Source organism: Odontesthes bonariensis, chromosome 20, assembly GCF_027942865.1.
Source record: "Odontesthes bonariensis isolate fOdoBon6 chromosome 20, fOdoBon6.hap1, whole genome shotgun sequence".
In the NCBI taxonomy this organism is placed as follows: domain Eukaryota; kingdom Metazoa; phylum Chordata; class Actinopteri; order Atheriniformes; family Atherinopsidae; genus Odontesthes; species Odontesthes bonariensis.
In genome coordinates, this window is record NC_134525.1 from 12,374,928 (window position 1) to 12,399,655 (window position 24,728).

Genomic DNA, 24,728 nt, shown 5'->3' on the forward strand with positions numbered 1-24,728 from the left:
TAAAATTAGACTGAAGAGAAGTTTCGGTGCAATCTGTTGGTTTCCTTAGCAAGGAAATTGTTTTTGAATTGGCTCTATATGAATGAATTGGATTATTTTGAAATTAATTCATTGAATTTCATTGGATTATGATCACAATGAATTGAACTCCACTTGGCTTGAATTGGACTATATTATTTAAGTGCCTTGAGATGACATTTCTTGTAAATTGGCGCTATAAGAATGAAAAACTGAATTAAGATAACAATGTAAATACAATGGACTGGTAAAACTTATATTTAATACAGTCACAACAAATCTAATTTGTTCTACATCTGACTGTCCACAGACGGGATCATTTGCATGCTCCCACGTCACTGTAGATGGTCAGATATGGTGAATGGTTGAGAACTATGGAATAAAGGGGGCTACACTGGCATTGGAATCCCACAATACCAGACACAAATCTCACTGAAGTGGAATGAAACCAGCTCCTGTATTAATCTAACTTTAACCAAACTAATGGAGTCAACAAATAAAGCGAAGAAGAAGATGAAACCCAAAGCTACATGAGTCTTTTTTTGTTTTGAACATATTAAACACATTAAATAGAAGGCTGGAGAAGGCACAAAATCAATGGAACTTTTCTGTGAATCAGGATGTGTGAAAGCGGACTGTAATTCTCTGAAATCCGATGGGAGTGGGACGAAGTTAAAACAGTCCTTTGCACGGCCCTACTGTTGAAGATTGCTGTAATAAATCCATTTTTCCCAAAGCTCAATTCTTGTCTCGCAGAACGGCGTAATTGGATAAATTATTTCTTCTTTACATGACAGTCAATAAAGAAATACGGAAGATGAAATAGACACTGGGCACAGTACCAAGAAAGTCAGATACACAAATGATACCTTTTTAATTAATGCATGTCATAGCTTAATTGTACAAAAAAAATGAGCACATCTCTTTCCTCCAATTGAATGTCATTAACAGAAAATCTCTTAAGTGGAGTTACAAGTGTTCAGAGATTAATTAGCAGAAAACTAAAACACAGAGTAAAAGGGAGGCATTAGTGCCATAAATTCATGGTTGACAGCAGCACTGAGCATTGAGTGTCTGGAATGTGGGAACTTGTTTACCTGTGATTACATTTGTAGGCACCAGTGGTTTGTTAGAGGCATTTGAAAAAATTATTTACAAATATACATTCCCTGACATTCACTGAGTTGCATATGATTATATTAATTAACGTCTCTCTTTCTGGTTGTACCAAGTAATTTATGGCTCAGTTGCAAATAATGAGGCTCTTGATGCAACGTCTCCACACGTCTTCAAAACACCAATAAATGTGTCTGCCTACAAGAAAAAAACTAATGCTCCTCTGATTAAAGGACCTCCCAGCGTCCTCCTTAATGAGTAAACATTCCTTAGAATCTAAAATACAAAGTGGTATCTCTTGTGCAGATTCAGTTTCGATTGTACGTGTCTCCGTCGAGGTTCATAAAAAGTCAAACACAGGAAAAGGATGCAGAACCTGCAGTCAGCACCTGTTGTTTCATTTTCCAAGCCCGGTGTACAAAAAAAACAACTTCCAACACTTCCATAAACAATACGTATGACTTCATTATGTGTCCCAGATCACATTGTACAATGTATAAAATTGTCATCGGTAAGTGTTTGTCTATCAAGAGCTGAAGAAAAAGGATTGGAGCTCATGGTGATATACCCATGAAAGCTGTCTATAAAAGCAGAATGTCCTAAAATGTGGTACCTCTTCATGTTTCTTTTGATTTTAATACTTTGTACTGAGCTTTTAAAAAAAAGAAGCCATTTTTGCTTTTAGACAGACTTTTATGAAGTCTACCAGTCAGCTGTAACTAAGCATTGACTTAGAGCGTCTCTCCCCCACCAATCTACCAGTTGTGTGGTACCCAAAGTTGGCTAAGCGATGTGGGATTTAGCCATTTTAAAAGATCCCTGCAAGCCACACTGTGCCGCAGGCGCCTAAAGAACTTGGCTATGACAACATATTTGATGTATGCATACTATATGATGGAGGAGGGCACAAGCCGATTGGTGCAAGCATTAAAGGGTTGATCATAAGGGTGTGGTACTTGGCATATAAACTTAGCATATCTTAGCATTTCCCAAAAGAAATAAGGTAGAAATCCAGCAAAGAACTGAGACGGGACATGAGAAATGCATCTGGATCTTGATCCATCTACTGTTCACTGAAGCCTCATCAGAAATGGTCTCCATGGAAGAACGGCTGTCAAGAAGCTATTCTTAAAGAAGGGAAACGGAGACCAAAGGCAGAGGTTTTCCAAATGGCACAAGAAATAGACTGAAAACCAGTGGCATCATGCCTTATGGAGGGATGAATCCTCCCCAGAGCCCGGACCTCGACATTATTGAAACAGTGTGGGATCATCTTGAGACTGAACAGAACAAAATGCAGCCAACATCCAAAGAAGAGCTTTAGAATGTCCTTCAAGAAGCCTGGAGAATATTTCTGAAGAATACTAAAGAATTACAAGAAAGCTTGCCTAAGTTCGGTATAATTCTCATTCAGCGCATGCACATTACACAAAGCGACAGTTTGGCATGTGTGACGTAGTCTGAGACTCCCAAAACCTCGTTTGTCATTTATATACACTTTATATATATATATATATATACATTTTTTCCAAAATCTTCACTTGTTTCTTTCACTAGTTTGAACAGGACAAACAAATAAATATGTATGTTGACATGATGAGTGAAGTGTGAGGTAAATCACAACTGCTCCAGCTTTAGGATAGAAGGTCTTCTTCAGTCTGCTGGTGTGAACTCTGATGGTTCTGGATCTCTTCCCTGAAGACAGGGGCACAAACCAACCCTTCCAAGTTGGCCATTTGCAGAATAAAGCAGCGAGACCGGTATTAGCGTTGGATTGTATCCCTGATGCAGATTTAGAATGAGGAATGTATCAAAAAACAAACTTAAAAGCCAGCGCATAAAAGTATCCAAAACTCATGTTTTGTTGTTTTTTTTACTCCGTTGCCCCCTTCAGCAGAAAGCAGACCATTAAACTCCTTTCATCACTAACTGCACGATCAACTAACTAAGGCTAAGCCATGCTCCCTTTTGGCAAACTACAAGTGTTCCATTTTTGCATTCATGAGAGAGCTTAACATTAGAATACTGTGGTTTTACACTTCAGTGGCATCTGGATTATCAACAGTTTCTCCTTCCTCGGGTCCAAAAAGCATTTGCTGATGTCCCTTTTTTTCCCCCAGCTTTTTTTAAAAGTCTATTTGTTGGCTACTTAATGAGAACGGCCTGTGAGCAGAGACCACAAGATCAACCACTGCATCTTTAAAGTGGGCTGCAGCCTGAAACTCATGCGCTCCTTTGATGCCCCACAAGAAATTATGCAGGCCACTCAGCAGCACATAGACAAACTACGTGCATGCACACACAGTGTTCTGTGTGGTCTCATTAGCTTCAATCTCTCGCTTAAATTAATCACTAGTCGAGAGCTTAATTCATCTATAATTTCAGCAGAGCGGAGTTGATTAGTGTAGCATTTCCCTCTGGCCCCGTTAAAGTTTTTGATTTCCTTTTCTGTATCTTTTTTTTTTCCCCTAACCCCTTCAACCCACCACGGTTTCTCTCTCATCGCGCCTAATGGCGGCTCATCAGGAGCTCAGCTGGCGGAGCACTCTCGACTCCCTTCGGAGAGTTGTGATTACAATGGCGGCAGATGCTTGACGTTATTGTCGTGGAATCAAGTGGATCCACTTGCGTTTCATTGTTGTTGGCTGCGCGCTTTTAGAATCCTTGGTCTGTTTTTTTTTTTTTCACATACCGCCGCCTGTAATGGCACAACAGGTGATGAAGAGGACAATTTAAACAAGTTTTCAGACAATTGATGTAACAAGTGGATCCTCTTACTCGGGCACATTGATGCTTATGGAACTGATTAGTTCTTTTAACTTTATTTCAATGATTCATGAGAGCGGAGAGCATTTTTTTTTAGGATTTAGTTTGTCTGTCTTAATTAGCAACAGTTCGGAAATGTTTTCTACGGTTCCAAAGAAATGCTTTGTCCTGTTAATACAATCATACCGCAAAAGATTCTAGTGTAAAAGCCACAATTCCTGTACTCATAATACTTTTTTTTTCATATTGAATATGAGATTCTAGACCTAGTTTAAGGATGTCTTTCATTTTTGTGTATAGACGAGTTATCTAAGAAAGGAACGTGTCCATGTCAATTCCTTTGTGATTGTGTGTGTGTGTGTGTGTGTGTGTGTGTGTGTGTGTGTGTGTGTGCGTGCCTATTTTTTTCTTCTGCATTCTGTGACTTTGCCGTTATACAGATTTTGTCTGGTCACACCCACTTTGCCTGTCAGTGTGTTTGAGTGTCGTGATCCTGTGAGCTGTGAGGGAGGAAAAGGCCTGAGCTCTTTTTCCCAGGAGTCATCTGCCAATCATTTTCTGAGAATCAGTGCTATGAAAAAAAATGGGGGAAGGGAAGGAGACAAAAAGAAAAAAGAATAAAAGGAAAAAGAAGAAGAAGAAGAAGAAGACAGTCTCCCTGTAGAATGACTAAATAGACCTTCAGTGATCTAACAGAGAGGCCTGGAGCTGCATCCTAAGTACGCTCTGCACAGTTAAATATCTACTCTGGGAATGCTGAGAGATGCCACACTATTGATTTTAATCATCCTTTTAAAAGATCAGACTTTTAAGAAATGAATGAAACAAGAGACCCTGTAGACCGGTGAGGAAAATAGAAATAAATAGTAATTGTGTGAATGTGAAAGATGACAGCTGATTGAATTTTCGTTTTTCTTTTTTTCTTTGACATCTTGACCATTCTCAGACTGAGTTTGAGATAATTATCAGCTTCTAAATTTAAACCCTCCTCTGGCCGCTGCTGACCCAGTCACAGAAGCGCTCATTAACAGGAATAGAATCTTGACGTTCTCGTGGCGGTCTGCAGAGCCACTAATGATGGGTGAAGCTTGATGACAGGAGCTTGATTGAAAAGGCTTCACGGGGAAGGAAATTTAAGGGCTGTTCTTTGACTGAGTCTGACACCACACTCTGCTCTCCTTATTCTTCAGTAGCAGCAGGCCAGATGGGATTTGTTCCTTTTGTCCTCATAGCATATTATGTCTTTACTGCGGATTTTCACATGCTTTTTGTTGAGTTTTAAAAACATACATTTTTTTCTCCAAGCTGTTAAATCCAAAATGAAATAATGTGGCATCTGTCCAGACAACTAATATGTCTCTATTTCCCTGAAGATCAGAGCATCTATTTGCAGTCATCCTAAAACTGTATCTGGCATTTCCTCTTTTCCTGTTAAGTACTATTGCCTGGCTGAATTTTGTCCTCTTGTCCTCTCTGACATGAGGACTGTTCCTTCAAGGCTTGACTTGATGTCCTAGTTGTCTTTGTCTTGAAAATCGACAGTATACCTCAGTTTCTAGAATCCCTGCACTGGCTTCCCATAAAATTGAGTGTTGAACCTCCAAACAACTGCTTTTATCTGTTCCAGTTATTCTCGGTTATTCAGTAAGGGAGATCATGCCTTTGCCGTGGCCACTCCAATGCTTTGGAATAGTCAATCGATTAAAGGTGCCCCATCTGTTGAAACATTAAAGAAAGATCTAAAGATGTATTCCTTTTCCATGGTTTTTAACTGCTCTGTGTCTTATGTATTTGAAGTATTGTTAGCTTAGATTTTAATTGAAATTCTTTGTGCAGATGACAAAGTGTTATCCATGTGAAAACGGAAATTTACATTTGAAACACTTTAATAATATCTATGGATATAGAGGATGAAATTAAGAGGCTCTCTGACTGATCCCTGGGGCACACCACTGTACACAAAATAAATTCTAATAGTTATATATTAATAGCCTGGACAAAAGTGATGGACAGATGACTTGAGACATGCATAGTGCACCAGACTTTGGTCGGATTTTAAGTTGAGGTACAAAAAAAATAAACATGGAAATGAAAAGATAAATAACTATATTTATTACAGGCAACATGGAGAAACAGTTGTGGTATTTAACTCTTCTACTTTATCGTTCCTATTATAACCTTTCTACTGTAGCCTATTGTTAACAGTTCTCTGACAGAGCTATAAAAATGATTTTACCAGACATCTCATGACACTTATTACAGCTACATTTGTACACAGCACAAAATATAGCAGTTTAACTAAAGAGACTAAAAAGATTATTCCGTTACTATGTTTTGCGCACCCATTTACATACATAACATTGCATGTTTATCTATTGCTGCTGATTTGGTCGCTTAAACGTTAGAAGAGGGGTCGTAGATGCGTTAGGACATGGATTCTGTTCTGTGTTCACTCGTTTGTGGTGATTGCAACTTCCCCCGCAAGCACACGCTAATTATTTTTGACACTTTGACAAACCTGCATTACTTGTTACACACTTTCATGTGAAGCTGGGCTGGAGCAGGTCATGTTGGTCATTCCAAGGATACACTAATCTGATGCACAAATCTGGAAGTTCACAAATCTTGAAATACAGACACAATCCAATTCAATATCCAAAAATACATTAAATTAAATATTAATATCTTATTAAAGAAGTACTTCAGAATACGGTTGACTGAAAAGGGAGCATTCTTTAGCGTGTGGCCTTCAGATTTCTTACAAAAAACATGAAGTCCTACAGTAACTAAAAATACATAAAGCAAGGGCATGGCAGGGTACATGCAATTGGAAAACAAAAGTACTCTTGGGAAAGAACTACTGTACATAATAATAATAATAAAAAAAAGATTAAAATAGCATTTGAAAACAACCTGAAATGCAATTAAGTGTCAAACTAAATTAAGATACCAACATACAGAAGAAAAAAAGCAGCCATAACCTAAAAACAGCACACCGGTAAACAAGGAAGAGTACAGATGAGAGAAAAATATAGCAGCACTCTTAAAAGTGTGAAAAGTAGAACAACACCTTATAGGTTTTTCTACAAACTATTAAGTTAACCAGTAGCATGATAGGTGGCACTGTGGTGGCCCAAAAAGCTCCTACTGTCAGTGGTTTAGCATGGAATATTACCCTTTTACACACTGCTCAAATGCAACAGGAATTAGGTTGAAACACGCTTTGCCTTTTTTTTTTTTTTTTTTTTTTTTTTTCTCTTTCTCAGAACGTATTTACGGACCTGACATTATATTGAAGAATATATATCCAAAACTACAATCAAGCAAGCAGGCAGCTGTATTAGGATATCACATGCATGCCATAAGTGGAATAAAATGGACCAAATTGTAAGTTTAATGCTAAACCAACGGTAACTGGTGCCCTTTGTTCGAATTCAATTATTCCTTTGTGTTTCCCACTTTTTCCCTGTAGCAGGAGGACAGTGAAGCAGGTAGCTCTAATTTGTAAAGTAGGTTCATGTTGAATTCAGGTTGGGGTTTGTATCCACAGGGAAGAAGCCAGGGCAGCTCCCTGCGCCGGGGTTAGGCTCTTAGCTCGGTCAAGGTGACAGTGATCCATGTCTCTCTGCAGGGCTCCTATGTAGGATATGTACCTCCATTATAACATTAAAAATACCAGCGGATTGAGAGATGATGAAAGAAAAGGAGCAGCAACGGGGGTTAAGTAGTGGGTGAGGGTACAGTTAAGGGAATATCTCAGCTTAAAAGTAAGGGGGATGATGCATGCAGGCAACTCGTGTATTGAGGTCTCGAAAACAATTTAAAATCCTTCATTTTCTCTGACAGTTTTTTTTTTTCAGTAGACTGATTGTGCTCTTATGTGTTTGCTCACTGTTGAAATGCCATTTTAATGAAATGAATGACACTGAAAACAGTGGAAACTATCGTCGGCCCTTGGTTTGCCAGCAATGCAGGCATCTAAAATAGAACTGGTAATTGCCAGCACAAATAAACCAATAAACTGATGACTTGAAATCTTTAGCATTAGGACTTCCACTGCAAGACTGACAGTTTTTTTTTGTAACATGTATAATAAATTATCCACAAAGTTTATGACTGGTCCACATAGAACTCTAAGAGGAAAGTGAGAAGTAACAGTTTTTGTGTTGGTAATTTTGTGTCTTCAATAGCTTTTCTTAACTTACATTTAGACACACCAAAGCGCTGTGGCAATGTAAAGAACCCGACCATTTACCTGTCAAGTTAACTGTCTGTGTCAAAGCTATCCAACAACGCTCAAGCTATTGATGGGTGCACTTATCAGTCTTAGAAATATACCATCTCATAAGCAGGGGACATCGTCCTGTCCTCCAAATCATATCACAGCAGTGCCCAGCGAGGCCTGCATTGCCATATAAAAGATAATGGAATATAAAATTGTTTTTATATCCTCTGAATGTACAAAGGCCACGTATTTGAGGCTTTCCCTGCTATTTTTTTTAAGGCTCATGAATCCTCTAAATCGATGCCAGTGATCATGATGAGCGCAACATGAGGACATTTAAACATCGTCTCACCTCATAACCTCTCCTCGGCTTTGCAGCCCTGCGGTGCTTAAGGTGGTTGAATGGTCTGGCTCCCTGCCTTTGATCACTATTTTATTCCCCCCAGTGGTGGTACAAAAAAAACATATTTCATCTGTTGTAGCCTTTTAGATGTTGGTCCACAGTCCACTTCGAGCTTTGATAGTTTTGGTGGAGTACCAATAAGGGCTCAACGAGTGCCATGCTGACGCAAACCTTGTAGGCTCAATTTGAATTCAGCTCAAAAATAATGAACAAATCTCTAAAAGGATTTTTAATCGTATTTATTTATTTTTATTTGTTTATTGTTAAAATCACGTATTAATGCCAAACCTGACCAGGGAAACAAATGAAGTAGGATCGTGAAGAGAAGAGAAAGGGATATTTTATTGTTGCTATAAAAAAAATACACATAAACATTCTAGAGATTGATTGCATAAAGTTACTGCTATTGGCAGGACCCCTTGTACAGGTCTGTATTGCAGTGGACCTGGGGAAGCCTCTGACTGAATACACTCTTCTATTGCTTTACACGCAATGTTGTGTAGAGGGTTTGCAGTATTGTCCATTATGTTTACCAGCTTATGGGCAACCTTCTTTGTCAGTCTCAACCTACTTCTAAACCCTCACACATGCCTACATGTGTGCTCCTGTTTCTCGTCTCTATGCTAAGCGAAGCTAACCGACTTCTAATTCTAACAATGATATTATTGTATAAGACCTGATATTACTATTAATCTCAGAACAGAGAATTCCAATAACTTTGAAATCTATTAACATATTATATAAGCCCAAACTATGCTCGATCTCTTGCACAGTTAGGGAGAGCGAGTTTGTAATTTCAGGTCCCCCTCTGCTTTGTTGACATGATGCAGGGTGGGCAACCTCCAGCTAAACCCCGAGCCATTTGAAAATATGATTGTAATCCTTGTCGGGATTTGGCCAGGGTGTCTATTACCACTGTAATCTGTCACACTGGCATGCAGCATTCATTCCACATTCAGGTTAAGCTCCTCTTTCTGCGCGCCTCCAATCACCACCCAGTGAAGGTGCTGGCATGACTGGAGAGAGAGGGAAAGGTTTTTAAATTGAGAGAGCACTGCCTCAATCAAGCCCCTGGATCGGGGTGAAGAAATCTATTGTGGAACACGAGGTCTCATTAATGCAGCAGGGATAGCTTTAACCCCCCCCAAAAACCCTCTGTGCTGCACAACTACACATTCACACATACCTTTTAGAGGAAAAAGAGATAAAAAAGATGGAGGAAAAATATGAAAAGAGATCATGCATTTTATGGTTTCCTAGGGTTCGACACAGGACTTACAGGAGCTGTGCATTGGTTGCATATAGTGTTTTTTGTCAGATCAGGGATGGAATGATAAATGATGGTTAGCCTTGTGAGAGACAACTGATGTGTCAAGGAGGAATGGTGCAACTGTCACAACTGACAAGTGACCCTGGGCAGGATATGCAGAGTACAAATGAATGGAGTAAAGATTATACTTCGGTAAGTAATCAGTTGAGATCATGTTCATGATGAGATGTTTAGGTCCAGGATTACACAGTTGCAATAGTGGTTTTAATGTTCCCTTTGCTGAAATGATGTAGGGACATCTAAAGGTAGCATGTGGTTTTTAATGGTGATGGTTATTCATTTGCGATTAGACAGCATTTCTCACCAATGAAAGATCAAAAGAAAAGAATGCATAAATTGAAAATGAGACAAGGCTACACAAGTATTAGTGCAGAACAAGATCACATTGGTTAAAACTGCAAAATGCAGGATGCTAATATAGAATAGAAAAAATAGAAAAATACTTTATTCATCCCCCAATGGGGGAAATTCAAATTAGTCTAGTAGCTCAAAAAAAAAAGATATTCGAATATTTCGAATGATTGTATATTAACAACAACAATAATAATACCAATAATAATTATAATATATATATATATATATATATATATATATATAAATAAATTATATAATAATATAATAATAATATGTTTGTTTAAGACTGTTTTAATAGTTAAATTCTGCAGCCAGGTTTCCTGAGAATTATGTCGTCATTAGTGGGAATCACGATCGCATATCACATGTACAATCCTCAACCAAAGAAGCCTGGGTGTCTCAGCCACCACATAGCAGTGGCAGTTTGTGAGGACTGATGGAAAGCTAAATTATTTCTCCAAGCCCTAACTAGGTATTTTATCTCCGAGACTTAAACAGGTGGAAATTTTCGAAACCTGAAAAAGTGGCTTTGGTGCGTACATAACCAAAGAAAAGGCAAGAAAAGAGGGAAGTGTCAGAGGCAGGACTTGCTGTGTGAATCATTGATGCCGCGAGGTAAAAAGAAGAGGGCAGGAGGAGCTATCTGCAGGAGTCACACTGAGGTCTCTCAGGTGAAAGGATGTTTAACGTCCACCCGCCACCTTGCCTGACCCCAATCCTTGCTTGTTTATTGCTTCATAAAGCTGATGCTGGCACGTGACCCAAAAGTTGATCATACATGTTCTTTAAAAAAAAAATAGTCACACAAGGCATGTAGTCACTGTAAGTCATCGTGGTTTCCTTTAAACGTCTCATGGCAGCATATTTTCCTGGCAATAACCTCTAATCTTGCTGCATCTGTCTTTGTCTCTTCTCTTGTAATACGACTGAAGTAAGGGCTGCATGAGGGATTTTTGGTTGAATGCATGTGCATCTAAGCGAAGCTCAGTAGTTGGGAGGTTATTTGCTCATATGTTATGTAACAACCAAAATATTTGTCTCAGTAAGTCATTAAATTCACATTAAGCACTATGCAACTCAGTTATTTCTTTTAATGAAATATCTTAAATAATGGGAGGCAGGATCTGTTACAAAGATTTGCGCCCAATCACTCACTTTCCACATTAGCTCTGGACTATGGATCATGTGACACTTGTTTTTCACAAGCTGACAATTTCCTGAGGTCGTAATGAAATGTCTTTGACGTCCTTCGATCAAAATGCCACAAAGTGACAATACAACAGCGCTAACTTTTTAGCTTAGAATTTTAGACCACTCAGTTTTTTCATTGACTCCACTCCTCCCCTCCGTTCCACAGAGTCGGCCTCTTTTGAGATAGGCACTCCACAATAACCCTTGAAACGCATGATTACCGTATCAGAAAACATACAGCACCTCGCCCTGAGAGTTCACACGACCACTATCGGCAAATTGATCAATTAATACTTACAATTTTGTTATGACTCGTGTGTTGAACTGGCCCAGGTTAGGAAAACGCTGCACCGCAAAAGTTCCAGTAACGGCCAGCCGGCTGCTTAATACAAAAGTCTCTCATATCAACACAAACCCTGAGCTTCACTGTCCCTCTGTTCCTCTGCGATTTGTTTAAGTTTTTAAAGGCCTGCGTGAACAACTTTTGCTTATAAGGGCCGCTTATTAGCAAAAGTAAAGTTTACTTTACTTAATACACGTTAACACTGGAGCCAGCAATGTTACATGCACTAACAATTGGGAAATTGGAATTTGCAAATTCTGACTTTAAAATTAAAATGAAATTAAACAAGACCAATTGGAAGTCAGATTTCCTTGTCAGGATATAGAAGGTTGAAAAAAATACTGGTAGCGCATTATCAGCTCATTTGATTCATGAGTGAATTGAACTATGTAAATGTAAATGAGAATGTGCCGTCATTAGAGAGGAAAAAAAAAAAAGCAAAACGTAAGAGAAAGAGTTTTGACGTCCAACTTCTGAGGTACAGTGAATGCGACATGATTTGAACTTGAAATTGGGCGGAGATCAAGATGAGATGGCTGAATAAGTCTACTCTGAGCTGAGAGAGAAACCTGCTGCAAATCTGAATGGCTGAATGAGATATTTCCAAACCTAGCTGGTGACCTAAGATTATGTTTTCTCAGCGCTTTTGAATTGAAACACCTCAATAAATGCTCCCAAACATTGAAGTCTGTTTGTCTGCCTTTCCTAATCTTAACGTGCCTACACCCGCTGTCACAAGTGCTCTGAAATTGTAATATTACTAGATTTTCAAGGCTTCAAAAATCTCTAATGTCTCAGTTTCCTCTGCAAATTTTAACAAATGCCCGTTTTGCATTACGTGAAACTGTTCACACAAAATGCTAATAAGGAAGCATCTTTGAACACGCAGAGAAACAGAATCAGGTGCATCTGGCCTGATATTGTCCAACAATTTTCAACTTTCTGATTCAGAAAATACCATTTTGTGTTTCAATATTGATAGATTTATTTTTTTAAAAGTCAATGTGGTTAGTGTTAGGGGTTTAAAAAAAAAAAACCTACCCATGGTGTGGCTTAAGAATGACCGAACACGTGGTTACAGGTTCACATCATCTGAATGCTTCCCTGTACAAAACAATAGGCAACTAAAAAGGTGACGATATGACTTTTTGGACACGTGGACAAACCTGAACGAGACATGAGATGCTGCAGCAATGTAGAGTGAGGATTATAAAAGTGTAAATGAACATGATATTGGTCTGTTGTGATACAGGGAAAAGGCTCAGCATTTATTTTAGGTACTTTAATGCACCGAATGTTGACGTCCGTGCTCTTTAATCAAAATGTACGACAAGTCTGGTCTCAGCACTTTCCGTAAGGACGTCTGTAAGGTGATAAGAAATGGCTTATAAATACAAAAATGGGTCAGGCTTGCTTTTTTAAACAATAGTTTTTGCCTCTGTCGTGTTTGTTTGTCTGAGAGCAGATATACAAACTCCAAGTCCAGCTGAGGATTTATTAAATGGTCCAAGATTCAAGGTACACAGCGCTGTGGAGCTCTCTGTGCCAGGCAGTCTGATCAGAAAAAGGGTACCACTCTTTTATATATTTAACTTTTGTATATTTCCATACAAATATGATGTAAATATTATTGGTCCAAAAGTTGGGGGAGAGGCCTTGGTTTAGACTTGGCTTTACCAACCTCGTACCCCGTCTCTGCTCCAGTCAGATGTCTGACTCCCTGTCTAGCTGTGTCTGGTACTTTTCCACTGTAGGCGTCATCCCACCTGTTTGACTCCCCCTGTAAGCATGTAGCAGTTTCTCTCAACACTCAACTCAGTCTCTTTCCAGTTTTAACCCTTCACACCGTGGGGTCAATGCTTGTTCCCCTTCAAAAAGGAGTGAATCAACTCTGTATAAGCACAATGCATAAACAGGTATAGTAAAAGGTAATATTAAACCCTCATATGTCAGCGCAGAGTGGTAAGGGAGTAAGAGTCTCCCTTTTAAAAGATGACTATCAAATGATGAACAAGTTTCTCAGATTTGTATTTGCGAGTGTCTGTTGTCTCTGAAAATCCAATGTATTAGAACAATAAATAAAGAGCGGGAAGCAAAAGAAAAGAGGTCACAGAGTAGAGACGATGGAGCTTGGATTCAATTTGCTATGTGGGTTCCACCTCCAAGACATCTGTCACACAAACGGATTGCTTTGATTGGTGTGATCCCATCTATCTAGATGGCGTGTCTGCAGTTAGTGAATTTATATTCCCGCAAGTCCCATCTTCCACAAAGTGGTTACAGTGTGGCAGGGCCAAGGCTATCAGCCACTGTGGTCGATCTTATTTTAAACCTAGATACAGTCAAAACCTCTGTAACTTATCTTGCCCTTCTCCTTTTTTGTGCACGTATCCTCACATCTACTCATCTTGGATCCAGGCCGCAGCTTCTGTGTCTAACTGCTGATGCCAGTAAATTAAACGATGAGGAGAATTCCTTTTTCAAATAAAGATTAGAGGGTTGAAACAAACCAGATAAAACACCTCTTGTTGTCTTGCCAAAATGAGAAAATGCACCCGAACAAGTGCTGATGCAGTTTTTCAGGAATGTGCAGAACTTACTCTAGGCAAGCAATGGAACGTGAATATGTGTTTGTTTTAAGGTTAACTCACTTCCGACCATCCAGATGAAGTGTTACCTCAGCGAGTGTATCAGGCAAAGTATTTCATTGTGTGTAAAAGCAGTTGGCAAATCAAGAGACAAAACCCTTCCCTCGTGACCTAAACACTGCAAATAATGTTGGTTTGTAGAGTGGAGCTGAATGAGATTAGTCCAATTCATTATCCACTTTGTTGCAGCGCTGCTTATGTTTACTCCTCTGGTTGGTTGGTTAAATTAGCCTGAACAGTTTGACACTAATGGAGACAACGTGAAAGGAATCTAGAGCAGCTTCTCGATGGCTTTGAGAAATCCACCCGCAAACACATACTTGCAAGTGTATGAACACCCACCTATACACAAAACACAAACACACACTCTCACACTTTGTCTTTGACCCTATCAGACTGCATCACAATGCTAATAATCGGATTAAGCTGGTGTGTTTTGGGTGGGTCGGCTGCATCTCTATTAGCGCTGATTTGGCGTGACCTATCTGCTCCAGCAGCCTCAGCACCGGCATTGTCATCTGCAGCGGCGGACCCATCCCAGCCACTTATCATCACACTAGGATTAATAGAAACATCTTTAGTAATTACATAAATGCTGCTGTCGTCGTGCCGGGTGCTGTCAATTGTTCAATGTGTGCCAAACCTTTAATTCGCCAGCAGAGGCCTCAACAGTGCCCTACAGTAAAACACAGAAATCTACTATTGATTTTCACGAGGCCGTATACTCAGCGTTTTATCTCCTCGCTCTTCCCCGGTAGACCGGTCGGGTTATTGATCTTCATAAAGGCAGTATTTTGTCGTTAAGCGAGAAGCGGAGAAGACACTAATGAAAGGTTTTAACCTGTGTGTTGCGGGGATTGCTGGACCGGTGGCCAGGGCTGCCAGGTGCTACACACAGCAGATTTTCAGCTGCTCAACCTCAGGGATCGATAGGGATACATCTTTGTCTGATTACAGAGATGGGCTGGCGAGGTTGGCGGTTCGTGTGTGAGTAGCCTGTGTGTGTATTCTGTGAGTGTTACAGTAATAGCTGACAAATGAATATACCTTCTTTGGTATAAAGGAGCAAATGGCTTCATTTGGGTTTGTTTACCTTTACCTTTCCAGTTAAACATGGAGGAAGCAGCTTGACTTTTGGGATACAACTGTTGTTAATGTGTTGTGTATCAAAATCAAACTGGCATACAGTGTGCTGTTGAGCAGTTTTATGCAGTTTTGTAGATGCCATTGCTTAACGGAGACTGTTCTTAGTACAGCTACAGTTACTTTTGTACAAGCAAAATTTGTTCACTTGTTGTTTACTTACACTTAAAGGTGGGACACTGAGTAAAAAGTGAAAATAAAACCAGAATGCAATAATTAGCAAATCTCATGAATCAATATTTTACGCAATATAGAACATAGAAAATTTGTTGCATGTTGAAAGTGAGACATTTCACTGTCTCAAGAAAGATTTGATCATCTTTAATTTGATGGCAGCAACATACTCATAAGTTAGGACAGGGCCGTGTTTACCCACCGCGTAGCATCTCCTCTTCTTTTAACAACAGAGAGAGGAATGTTCTCCCATTCTCGTCTGATATAGGTGCTCTAGCTGCTCAACAGTCTTTGGTCTTTGTCGAATTTTGTGCTTCATGATGTTTCATGATGCTTCAAATGTATTTCAATTGGGGAATTGTCTGAACTGCAGGCAGGCCAGTCCAGCAGCCGTACTCTTCAACTGCAAAGCTCTGCTGACCGCAGAGTAGTTTTCCACTTTGCCTCAGCTCATTTTAAATTAGCTTTGCTCAGAGAAGGCAGCAGTAATTGTAATTACTGACATGTTGCCAGTTCACCTAATTAGTTGCAACATGTTTCTCCAGCTAATTCTTTTCACCACCCCCTTAATTTCCGAGGCTTTTGTTGCCCACGTCCCTACTTTTCTTAGAAGTGTTGCTGGCAGCAAATTATAGATAAGCTAATATTTTTAATGTTATCGTTAAATGTCTCACTTTTGACATTTGTTTTCTGTGTTGTTTTGTTGATGAAATATTGGTTTATGGGATTTTCAAATAGTATCACTTGCATTTTCTACAGTGTCCTATCTGTTTTTGGAATTGGGATAATAGAATTTAATATGTCTCAGTTAGGGTTTGGGCATCCTAGTCCATTCAGGTAGATATTTATCAAGTATTCAGGCGGGGGCAGTTGTCTCAAGTAATTAGCGTAACTACTGCTCACGTATTCACACAGCAATAGTAGGTATCCTGTAATTGATTATCCAATAATGTAACACATTTCAAATGAAAATTTCAATTAAATTCAATTCATTTTTATTTATATAGCACCAAATACAATAAATGTACCGAGCCCTTCAAATGACACGGGAGAGTAAAATAAAACCCAAGGGTTTCTCGTGCCCACGCGAAACTTTCTCGTGCGCACTAGAAACTTTATGGCACGCGCGCATTTGAAACTGTCTAGTCAGACTGCAGTGTTTGATGTCCGCAGAAAGTTGACCTGCGTCTGACATTAGACCTACATGACGATTCTCTGCCTGTCCTGCTGCCTAACCTACACTGTTTTACAATAAAGTGTAAGTTTCTCGAGCGCATGAGAAACCCTTGGGTTTTATTTTACTCTCCCATGTCATTTTAAGGGCTCCGTACAAATGTAATCTCAAGGCACTTAGATAAAAAAAAGTCCAATTCAAGCCAATTGGAATTCAATTAATTGTAATCATAATTATTTATAAAATAATCCAATTCGTTCATATAGAGCCAATTCAAAAACAATTTCCTAGCTAAGGAAACCAACAGATTGCACCGAAACTTGTCCTCAGTCCAATCTCCCGTCCTGAGCATGCCTGAGGCGACTGTGGAAAGGAACAACTCCCTTTTAACAGGAAGAAACCTCTGGCAGAACCAGACTCAGGAAGGGTGGCCATCCGCCTCGACCAGCTGGGGTTTGAGAAGACAGAAAGGGGGGGGGGGGGGGGGGGGGGGGGGCACTGTATCTGTTGGAACAGGGAAACACGAGTTAATGACCACAATAATGTCACATATACATAAAGAGAGTAAAGTGAGGAAAGGTGTGACAGATGAGGCCCCCCAGCAGTCTAGGCCTATAGCAGCTTAACTATGGGATGTTTCAGGATCATCTTAGCCATCCCTAACTATAAGCTTTATCAAAAAGGAAAGTTTTAAGCCTGGTCTTAAAAGTGGAAAGGGTGTCTGCTTCCCGGACATTTACTGGCAGCTTATTCCACAAGAGAGGGGCCTGATAACTGAAGGCTCTGCCTCCCATTCTACTTTTAGAAACTCTGGGAACCTCAAGTAAACCTGCAGTTTGGGAACGAAGTGCTCTGTTAGGAAAATATCTTACAATGAGATCTTTAAGATATGATGGAGCTGGGTCATTAGGAGCTTTATATGTGAGGAGAAGAATCTTAAATTCTATTCTGAATTTAACAGGGAGCCAATGAAGAGAAGCTACAACTGGAGAAATATGATCTCTCCTGTTAGTTCTCATCAGAACTCTGGCTGCAGCATTTTGGATCAACTGAAGGCTTTTCAGAGAATATGTGGGACAGCCCAATACTAAAGAATTACAGTAGTCCAATCTTGAAGTAACAAATGCATGGACTAGTTGATGCATCTGTCATTGCAGCAGCATAGTGTGACCTTTGCACAGCACCATAACAGTTTATCTTGGCTGGTGAGACTAGAGGCTTCCTGCAGTCTTCATCCTAAACCGTAGGTGCATTACTGAGGAGACAGAGTTATCTGTTTAAACTGTTTTAGCTTTTCTGTTTTACAGATTTGTTTTTATGCTGTATTTGATGTTTTTGTAGTATTTGTAATAAATTAAACGTCTTAGGCTTTGATGGCTCATACAGATTGCTATTGAGATGGACCTGCTAGTCAGCTTTCAGACCTTCAGCTTTTCTGTTTTCCAAATGCATCAAAGGGACAACTTTTGACAGAAGAAACAGGAAGGTGCACGGCCGGCACAAAAGTGCTAGGTGTTGTGACGTCAGCTTTGGCATCGACTGCTGTTTATGAGGTTGAGAATGGTGATCAGAAACGCTGCTCAAGTGGCTTCCCTTTTCATACAAATGTCTGCTCTTAACATCTCGGAGCTGTTAGAAAATGATATAGTCAATCCAATAATTAACCTAATAGCAAATATTAAGTGCTCAGAGTAAATGGTAACAAACAACTGAATAACTGAAAACTTTGCCTCCAGACAAGGAAATAATCGATACATAGTGAGAGAGAGTAGAAAAATGAAAACATTTTTGGACTCAGTTTTAAAGGAAAAACTTAAGCCTGGCTCTGTGGTGCATCATTTTTCTCTCTGCTCAAATCTCTACCTGTTCTACAAGGTGTCACTTGACGTATGCGTATTTCCAACATGCCACAACAAAGACAAGTGCCGTGCATGCCAAGTGTATTTTTTTAGCAACTGCCCACAGGCTCCGAGCACACCTTACTGTCGCGTCTGAGTTATTACACATCTGTCTGTGTATTTTAGGGTGCACCAGATGCTGCAGGTAATGGCACACCTAACCTCACACCACAAGCTGGCATACTAAAAAATCTCCAGGTGGAAATTTCCACTGCTCGCCTGCCTTCCTCCTCCACCATCTTCGTCCAGTCACTGCTGTCCAGTGCTGAGAGAAGCCTGTAGGGGATTGTCCAGACAGGATATTAATGGGGCCCTCCAACAGTCGGAAGCCATGACAGAACCCTATTTTATTGTCACCTTGCCTTGGAGGACAAGGAAAAACTTGCAAAGCTGATTAGCTGAATGGAGCTGTCCCCCCCAACTTACTCAATCTCTGCTTCACCGATTCATTCAATCACAATCACAATCACAATCTTACATCTGAGTCTAGCTCCTCTCCCTGTTTTCTCACCAAATCGCCACACTCACCTCCACACACAGAGGCACATGCACGCACAGGGTGACATATCCCACCTAATCAAGTAGTGGATTATCTTGTCCTGATAAATTGGAGCTTGTAGCACTTGAAAGGTCCTCTTGGAGGAGCGTCTCCTCCCCCTGACAGCTAGATCGAGCCCCCGGGGAGTAGGGAGAGAGAACATTGCCTGGTAATGATTTGTGGTAAATCGGACAAATGTTTTCAGAAGCACCTCTTTCGAGCAAGGGGCTTGATGAATTCAAGCTTGTGAAGAAACTCTCAAAACCACAAGATAAAACTCGTACTTTAGAGATAAACAACGCAGGCATCTATTCCTCTGATTGAAGCTGATGAGAGTGAATGAATTGTCAACAAGATTTACGAGCATGTTTTGAGCAGTGAATGTATCGTGTTCATGAAACAAGTTAGGAGCTCGGTAGATGAATGTAAATGGTGTACTTGGTAGGCAAGCTGAATATGGAAAAAAGGATGAGAAGATTTTTTTCTCTTCTGCTCTTTTGGACGATGTTTATTTCACTAAATTATTATCATCATTTAGCACATTAATTTTATTCACACAGGGCATACTCTTTTTTTTCCAGCACAAGCATCTCACCACTTGAGCGAGTAAGCGGTTAGACATCCTGATTTCAACACTGCCAATGACATGACATGATATTAGTAGTAACATGGTGTGACGATGAAGTAGGGAGGAGAGAGGCACAGTGATGACAGGAGTTAACTGAACTGGTGGTAGGGATAAATGTGTAACACTGTGCTAAGTGGCTTTAAATATTCACATGAGTGCATTTTAAAGCACTTGTGAACATTATATGCTCACTGAGATTCGGCTCTCTATTCACACAAAACGCATGGCTTAAGAAATCTCTAAACCCTTTCCTTCCTAATGCCATGTTACTATGCGTAAGACACGATGCTTTGCTTACTCTCATATTTTCTAATAATCAGCTCTGAGAATGGCTTGATGTGTACCTGCTATTTCCTGCTACAACTAACAGCTTTCCATTGCTTTCTCTTCTTATTTTCTCTGTTTTCTTTACTTCTCCATAGGAGAATCCCTACATGTGTAATAATGAATGTGACGCCAGCACCGAGGAGCTTGCGCACCCTCCAGAGCTCATGTTTGACATGGAGGGCCGCAACCCCACAACCTTCTGGCAGTCCACATCCTGGAAGAAGTACCCAAAGTCCCTTTTGGTCAACATCACACTATCTTGGAACAAGACCATCGAGCTGACTGACGACATCATCATCACCTTTGAGTCAGGCCGGCCTGAGCAGATGGTGCTGGAGAAATCGCTAGATTATGGGCGTACCTGGCAGCCATACCAGTTTTATGCGACTGACTGCCTGGACGCCTTCACCATGGACCCCAAGACGGCGCAGGACCTGACTCAGCATACCCTGCTGGACATAATCTGCACTGAGGAGTATTCTCGAGGCTATGTGTGGAAGAATGACAAAACTGTACGCTTTGAGATCAAGGACCGATTTGCTCTGTTTGCTGGGCCCCGGCTCCACAACATGGCTTCGCTTTATGGACAACTGGACACAACCAAGAACCTGAGGGACTTCTTTACCATTACCGATCTGAGGATCCGCCTGCTCCGGCCTGCCACAGGAGCTACAATGGTGGACGAAAGCAGCCTTTCAAGATACTTCTATGCCATTTCGGACATCAAAGTTCAGGGCAGGTAAGACATAAGCCCAAGCCCCACCCATCCATATTTTATTCTCATGAGCGGGGGTAGGAGCTCTTTTTCTTTTGCAGAGGAGTAGTGGTCATCTAGACATCTATACGGTTCATAATGATTTGGTTGAAAGGATATATGACCAAAATTCCTTGATCCCTAAAAGAATAGAGGCACCTCAGATCTGCAAAACATAGGGGTTTAGCCAAATGGTGGGGTAAAGGGCGTAATTTTGATTTGCACCATGAATATATCATTGTGCTCTCCATGTGATGGACCTGAGGGTGGATAACCAAGCAAAAAAAGTTGGCAACTATCCCAGAGTATCTAAATGGACAAACTCTCTGACTGTATGCTTTTAGGGTTGTTGATTTAACGATGATTCATTTGATTGATACCTCCGTAGATTTTCTTCGGTGTTTTATTGGAACTGTAGTTTAGCTGCCCATTTGTGAGAAAAATGTGTTTACCGTTAACCATTCTTTCCAATTAGGCAAGGGATCTATAATGCTGTGCAGAGTTCACCAGTTGTCAGCATGTCTTAATTAACCAAGCTGCTTACGGTTTGCTGAAGCACTCTATTTTGGACCGCAAATTCACTCAGCTGTCTATCGGTCTGTGGAAGACATCAGATGTAGCATTTCAACCATCAGGTCACCGCACACTGTAATTAGTGTTTGATTTACAGAATCCACAGAGGGTCATATAACATGAAAACAAGACGTCGTTATGCCGTTAGCAGATAAACCGACAAAAGCTTCCCCAGCTTCCCTGACGCTCCTACTGCAGTCACTGGGGCATAGACTTAAGTGCATCTGCTTTACACAGTGTGGTTTTTCAATTTAGCAGATGTGAATGCGGTTGTAGGGTTGAAGGGATGAAGATGTAATTACTCTTGTTTTACCCTTGACACACGAGGAACTCATTTGGCAGGGATGCATAGTAGCAGAACGTCACAACAATTCGAGGAAACAGGTAGAAGTGTTGAAGTTGGGCTGCCAGACCGGGGGTTGTGTCACATTGTTCCTCAGATAGATTTGGCAGGATGACTACAAAAAGAAGCACCTTGCTCAGCCAGGGCAAACAGCAATTTCTCACAACAAATGTAGTTGCCTGTAAAATGTTCTCAACACGTTTAGCGTTGTGGTTAACATCATGCAGAAATTCAAAGACTTTAATGGCTATCTTTCTCATCCTGGATTTCCTAATGTGTTTACTGTAATAATGTGGTTGTGGCTATGACGTTATTTACATTAATATTGTCATAAGCCTTTGAGCAATTTAATGAATCTGTAATTTGTTGATTTCCTTAATATGCCATTAAGTTAACCACAACCGTGCGAAACATCACTTTAATGCACAATAAATGTGCAGGTACCCTTGAGCACAAGAGACTATGATAATGAATGCCTCGCTCAGAAATTGAATTTTTGACTTCTCCTGTGATTGAGAAGGTCACTCAGCAAAAATAACTGGAGGGAATTTACTAACACAAAAGAGTTGGACAGGGCATCCATTCAGCACACTCTGAAACGAAGAGGGCTGTCATAAGCACAGATTATTTATTCTATCTGACTAATCATGACCAAACTTATACATCCCTGTGGGGCTGTAGACTTGAGCGATGGCTTTTCGGCACCATCGGGCCGAGGTCGTTTACCAGCCTGCCGCTTTTAGAGTGAAGAAATGTTTCCCACTGTTTACCAAAGGTAACACACAGTTCAGCAATAATGAGATACATTCTACACAGAGAGGCTTCACTCTCCTTTCTCTCTCCCTCCCATGGCGAATCACTGCTCAGCCCCTTTCTCTGTGCGTCGTATACGAGACATAAGCTCCTTAACCCCGGAGTACAGTTGTGTGAGACTCTCTGGGAGAGATTTTTCAGGGCCAGTGAGGTTGGATCTGACGTATTTTACTGTGCTGGACTCAACTAGCATCCGCCTGGATCAGGAGTTGAGAGTGGGTGTGGAAAGTAGTACAGAATGGGAGCTTGCAGATTTTCTACCCTTGCCACAACAGTGAGAAACACAGAAAGTAACCTAAGCTTTTCGCCAAAGTAGGTCAACCTCGAAAAAGACAGAAGAAGCACAATTTTTGCAGAAGTATCACTTTCAGGGTCTGTAACACGCAGCTGAAGTTCTTGCAAGAAAGCCAGAAGTGTCATGGGTGACCGTTCTATAATGGTTGATTACAAGGACGGAGCAGAGCAACGACACTAGGGCGGGGGGGGGGGGGGATCAATGCCTAGAATTTAAAATTAAACCAGACATGGTGCTGTGAGATGCATGTAAACAATGCATACTAGTCTGTGACTTAAATTAATTTGCCACCATCTGTGTTTCATTGTCGAAGCAGTGCTAAATGGTTGTGTGGATAGAGAAACCTGGGAGGGTTGGGGTGGTGGATTTTCTAATTATCTACTGTATGACTTTGGAATAATTGCTCCTGCGTTCTTTTTTATGCTTTACAGTAACTAAAGCCTGCAGTTTTGCCAACTGTCTCTCCCTCTCCACTCGATCTCCCCCTCCTTTTCCCTCCTCCTGCCTGTAATCAATATAGTGTAATTAAAGCTGGAGGAGATTCAGGCTACTAAAGGATCTCTTTCTGGCACTCAGTTCTCCTGCCCCCCCCTCACTCCACTCCGTCTCGCTCTATTTCTCCTTTTCTCTGAAGGGGCTCTGGGGTCTCTGCCTAGATGGAAGAAAGACCCCGTCCCATTCTATTTCTATGCCGCCACAGGAGAGATGACCACCAACCACACATCAGCAAAAAAATAAATAAACTAATAATAATTATAACAATACACAACCACCATCTAACTAAAAATAAAAGCTGATGGGAAAAACTGTCTGTGGCAATCTTGGCACTTCTTCTTTTAATCACCGTCAAATTCTACCAGGGCAATCCTTTAAGCCCAAAATAACCTACCAATCAGGCAGCATATTTTCACTTTTTCTGTAGGTTCCAAACCTGTTCGTCCCGTCAGTGCATGAGGTATAATGTCATCCTCATACAATGAATTATATCTCCAGCTTGCCTCTCCTCTGTATGCATAAACAAAACATCAAATAGGGAAAGTTTATTCAGCCTATTTACTCCTGCAGCTCTTGGAGTTGAGACTCAATTACAAAGGTATATATGTGCTAAGGCGCATTATCAGGGTGGTTCAGAAACATCCTTGGAGTTCAGGTATGAGGATACGGGGTAGATACTGTAATTCACTCGTAAGGGCCGAACTGGTTTTTAATGCACTCACCTTTTTCTGTTGAGGATTTTCTTCAGCCTCGTGCAAATATAAACTTGTTCACTGACTTTGATGTGAATCGTACCAGACTGGTTTTAAATTGCCCTGCATCTGCAGTGTTTTAGCATATATACAGTATCATATCGCCAATTTAAAACTCCTGCAAACATTATTTGGTTGTTAAAGACCTTTTTTTTCCCCTTTTCTTTTCATGTTATCTCTTGTGGTGAAGAGGAGGGGCGCAGCGGTGTGGGTCGTGTTCACAGATCCCAGAGTAATTAAATGAGGCAAAACTGTGAAGTTAGCCTTTTTATTGCATGAAGGGATCATTGTCATCAAAAAAATTGAAGAAAAAGAAGAAAAAGATTTGTTTATTTGAGGTCTGTAGAAAGACTTGAAGGTGCAATCAAGCAGCGGCACAAATCCACTGAAATGACATATAAGAAAAGCTCTTTGATTTTTTTTTTTT

General features: G+C 40.5%; 1 protein-coding gene across 4 annotated transcripts in view; it reads left to right on the forward strand.

Annotated features, from left to right (window-relative positions):
- The window catches only part of ntng1a (netrin g1a), a 133,234-nt gene that overhangs the window by 47,566 nt on the left and 60,940 nt on the right, over positions 1–24,728 (forward strand). For all 4 annotated transcript variants that reach the window (XM_075452439.1, XM_075452440.1, XM_075452438.1 and 1 more), the window contains exon 3: positions 20,372–21,015. In XM_075452439.1, the coding sequence (XP_075308554.1) occupies positions 20,372–21,015 (644 nt within the window). The remainder of the gene's footprint in view (positions 1–20,371; positions 21,016–24,728) is intronic.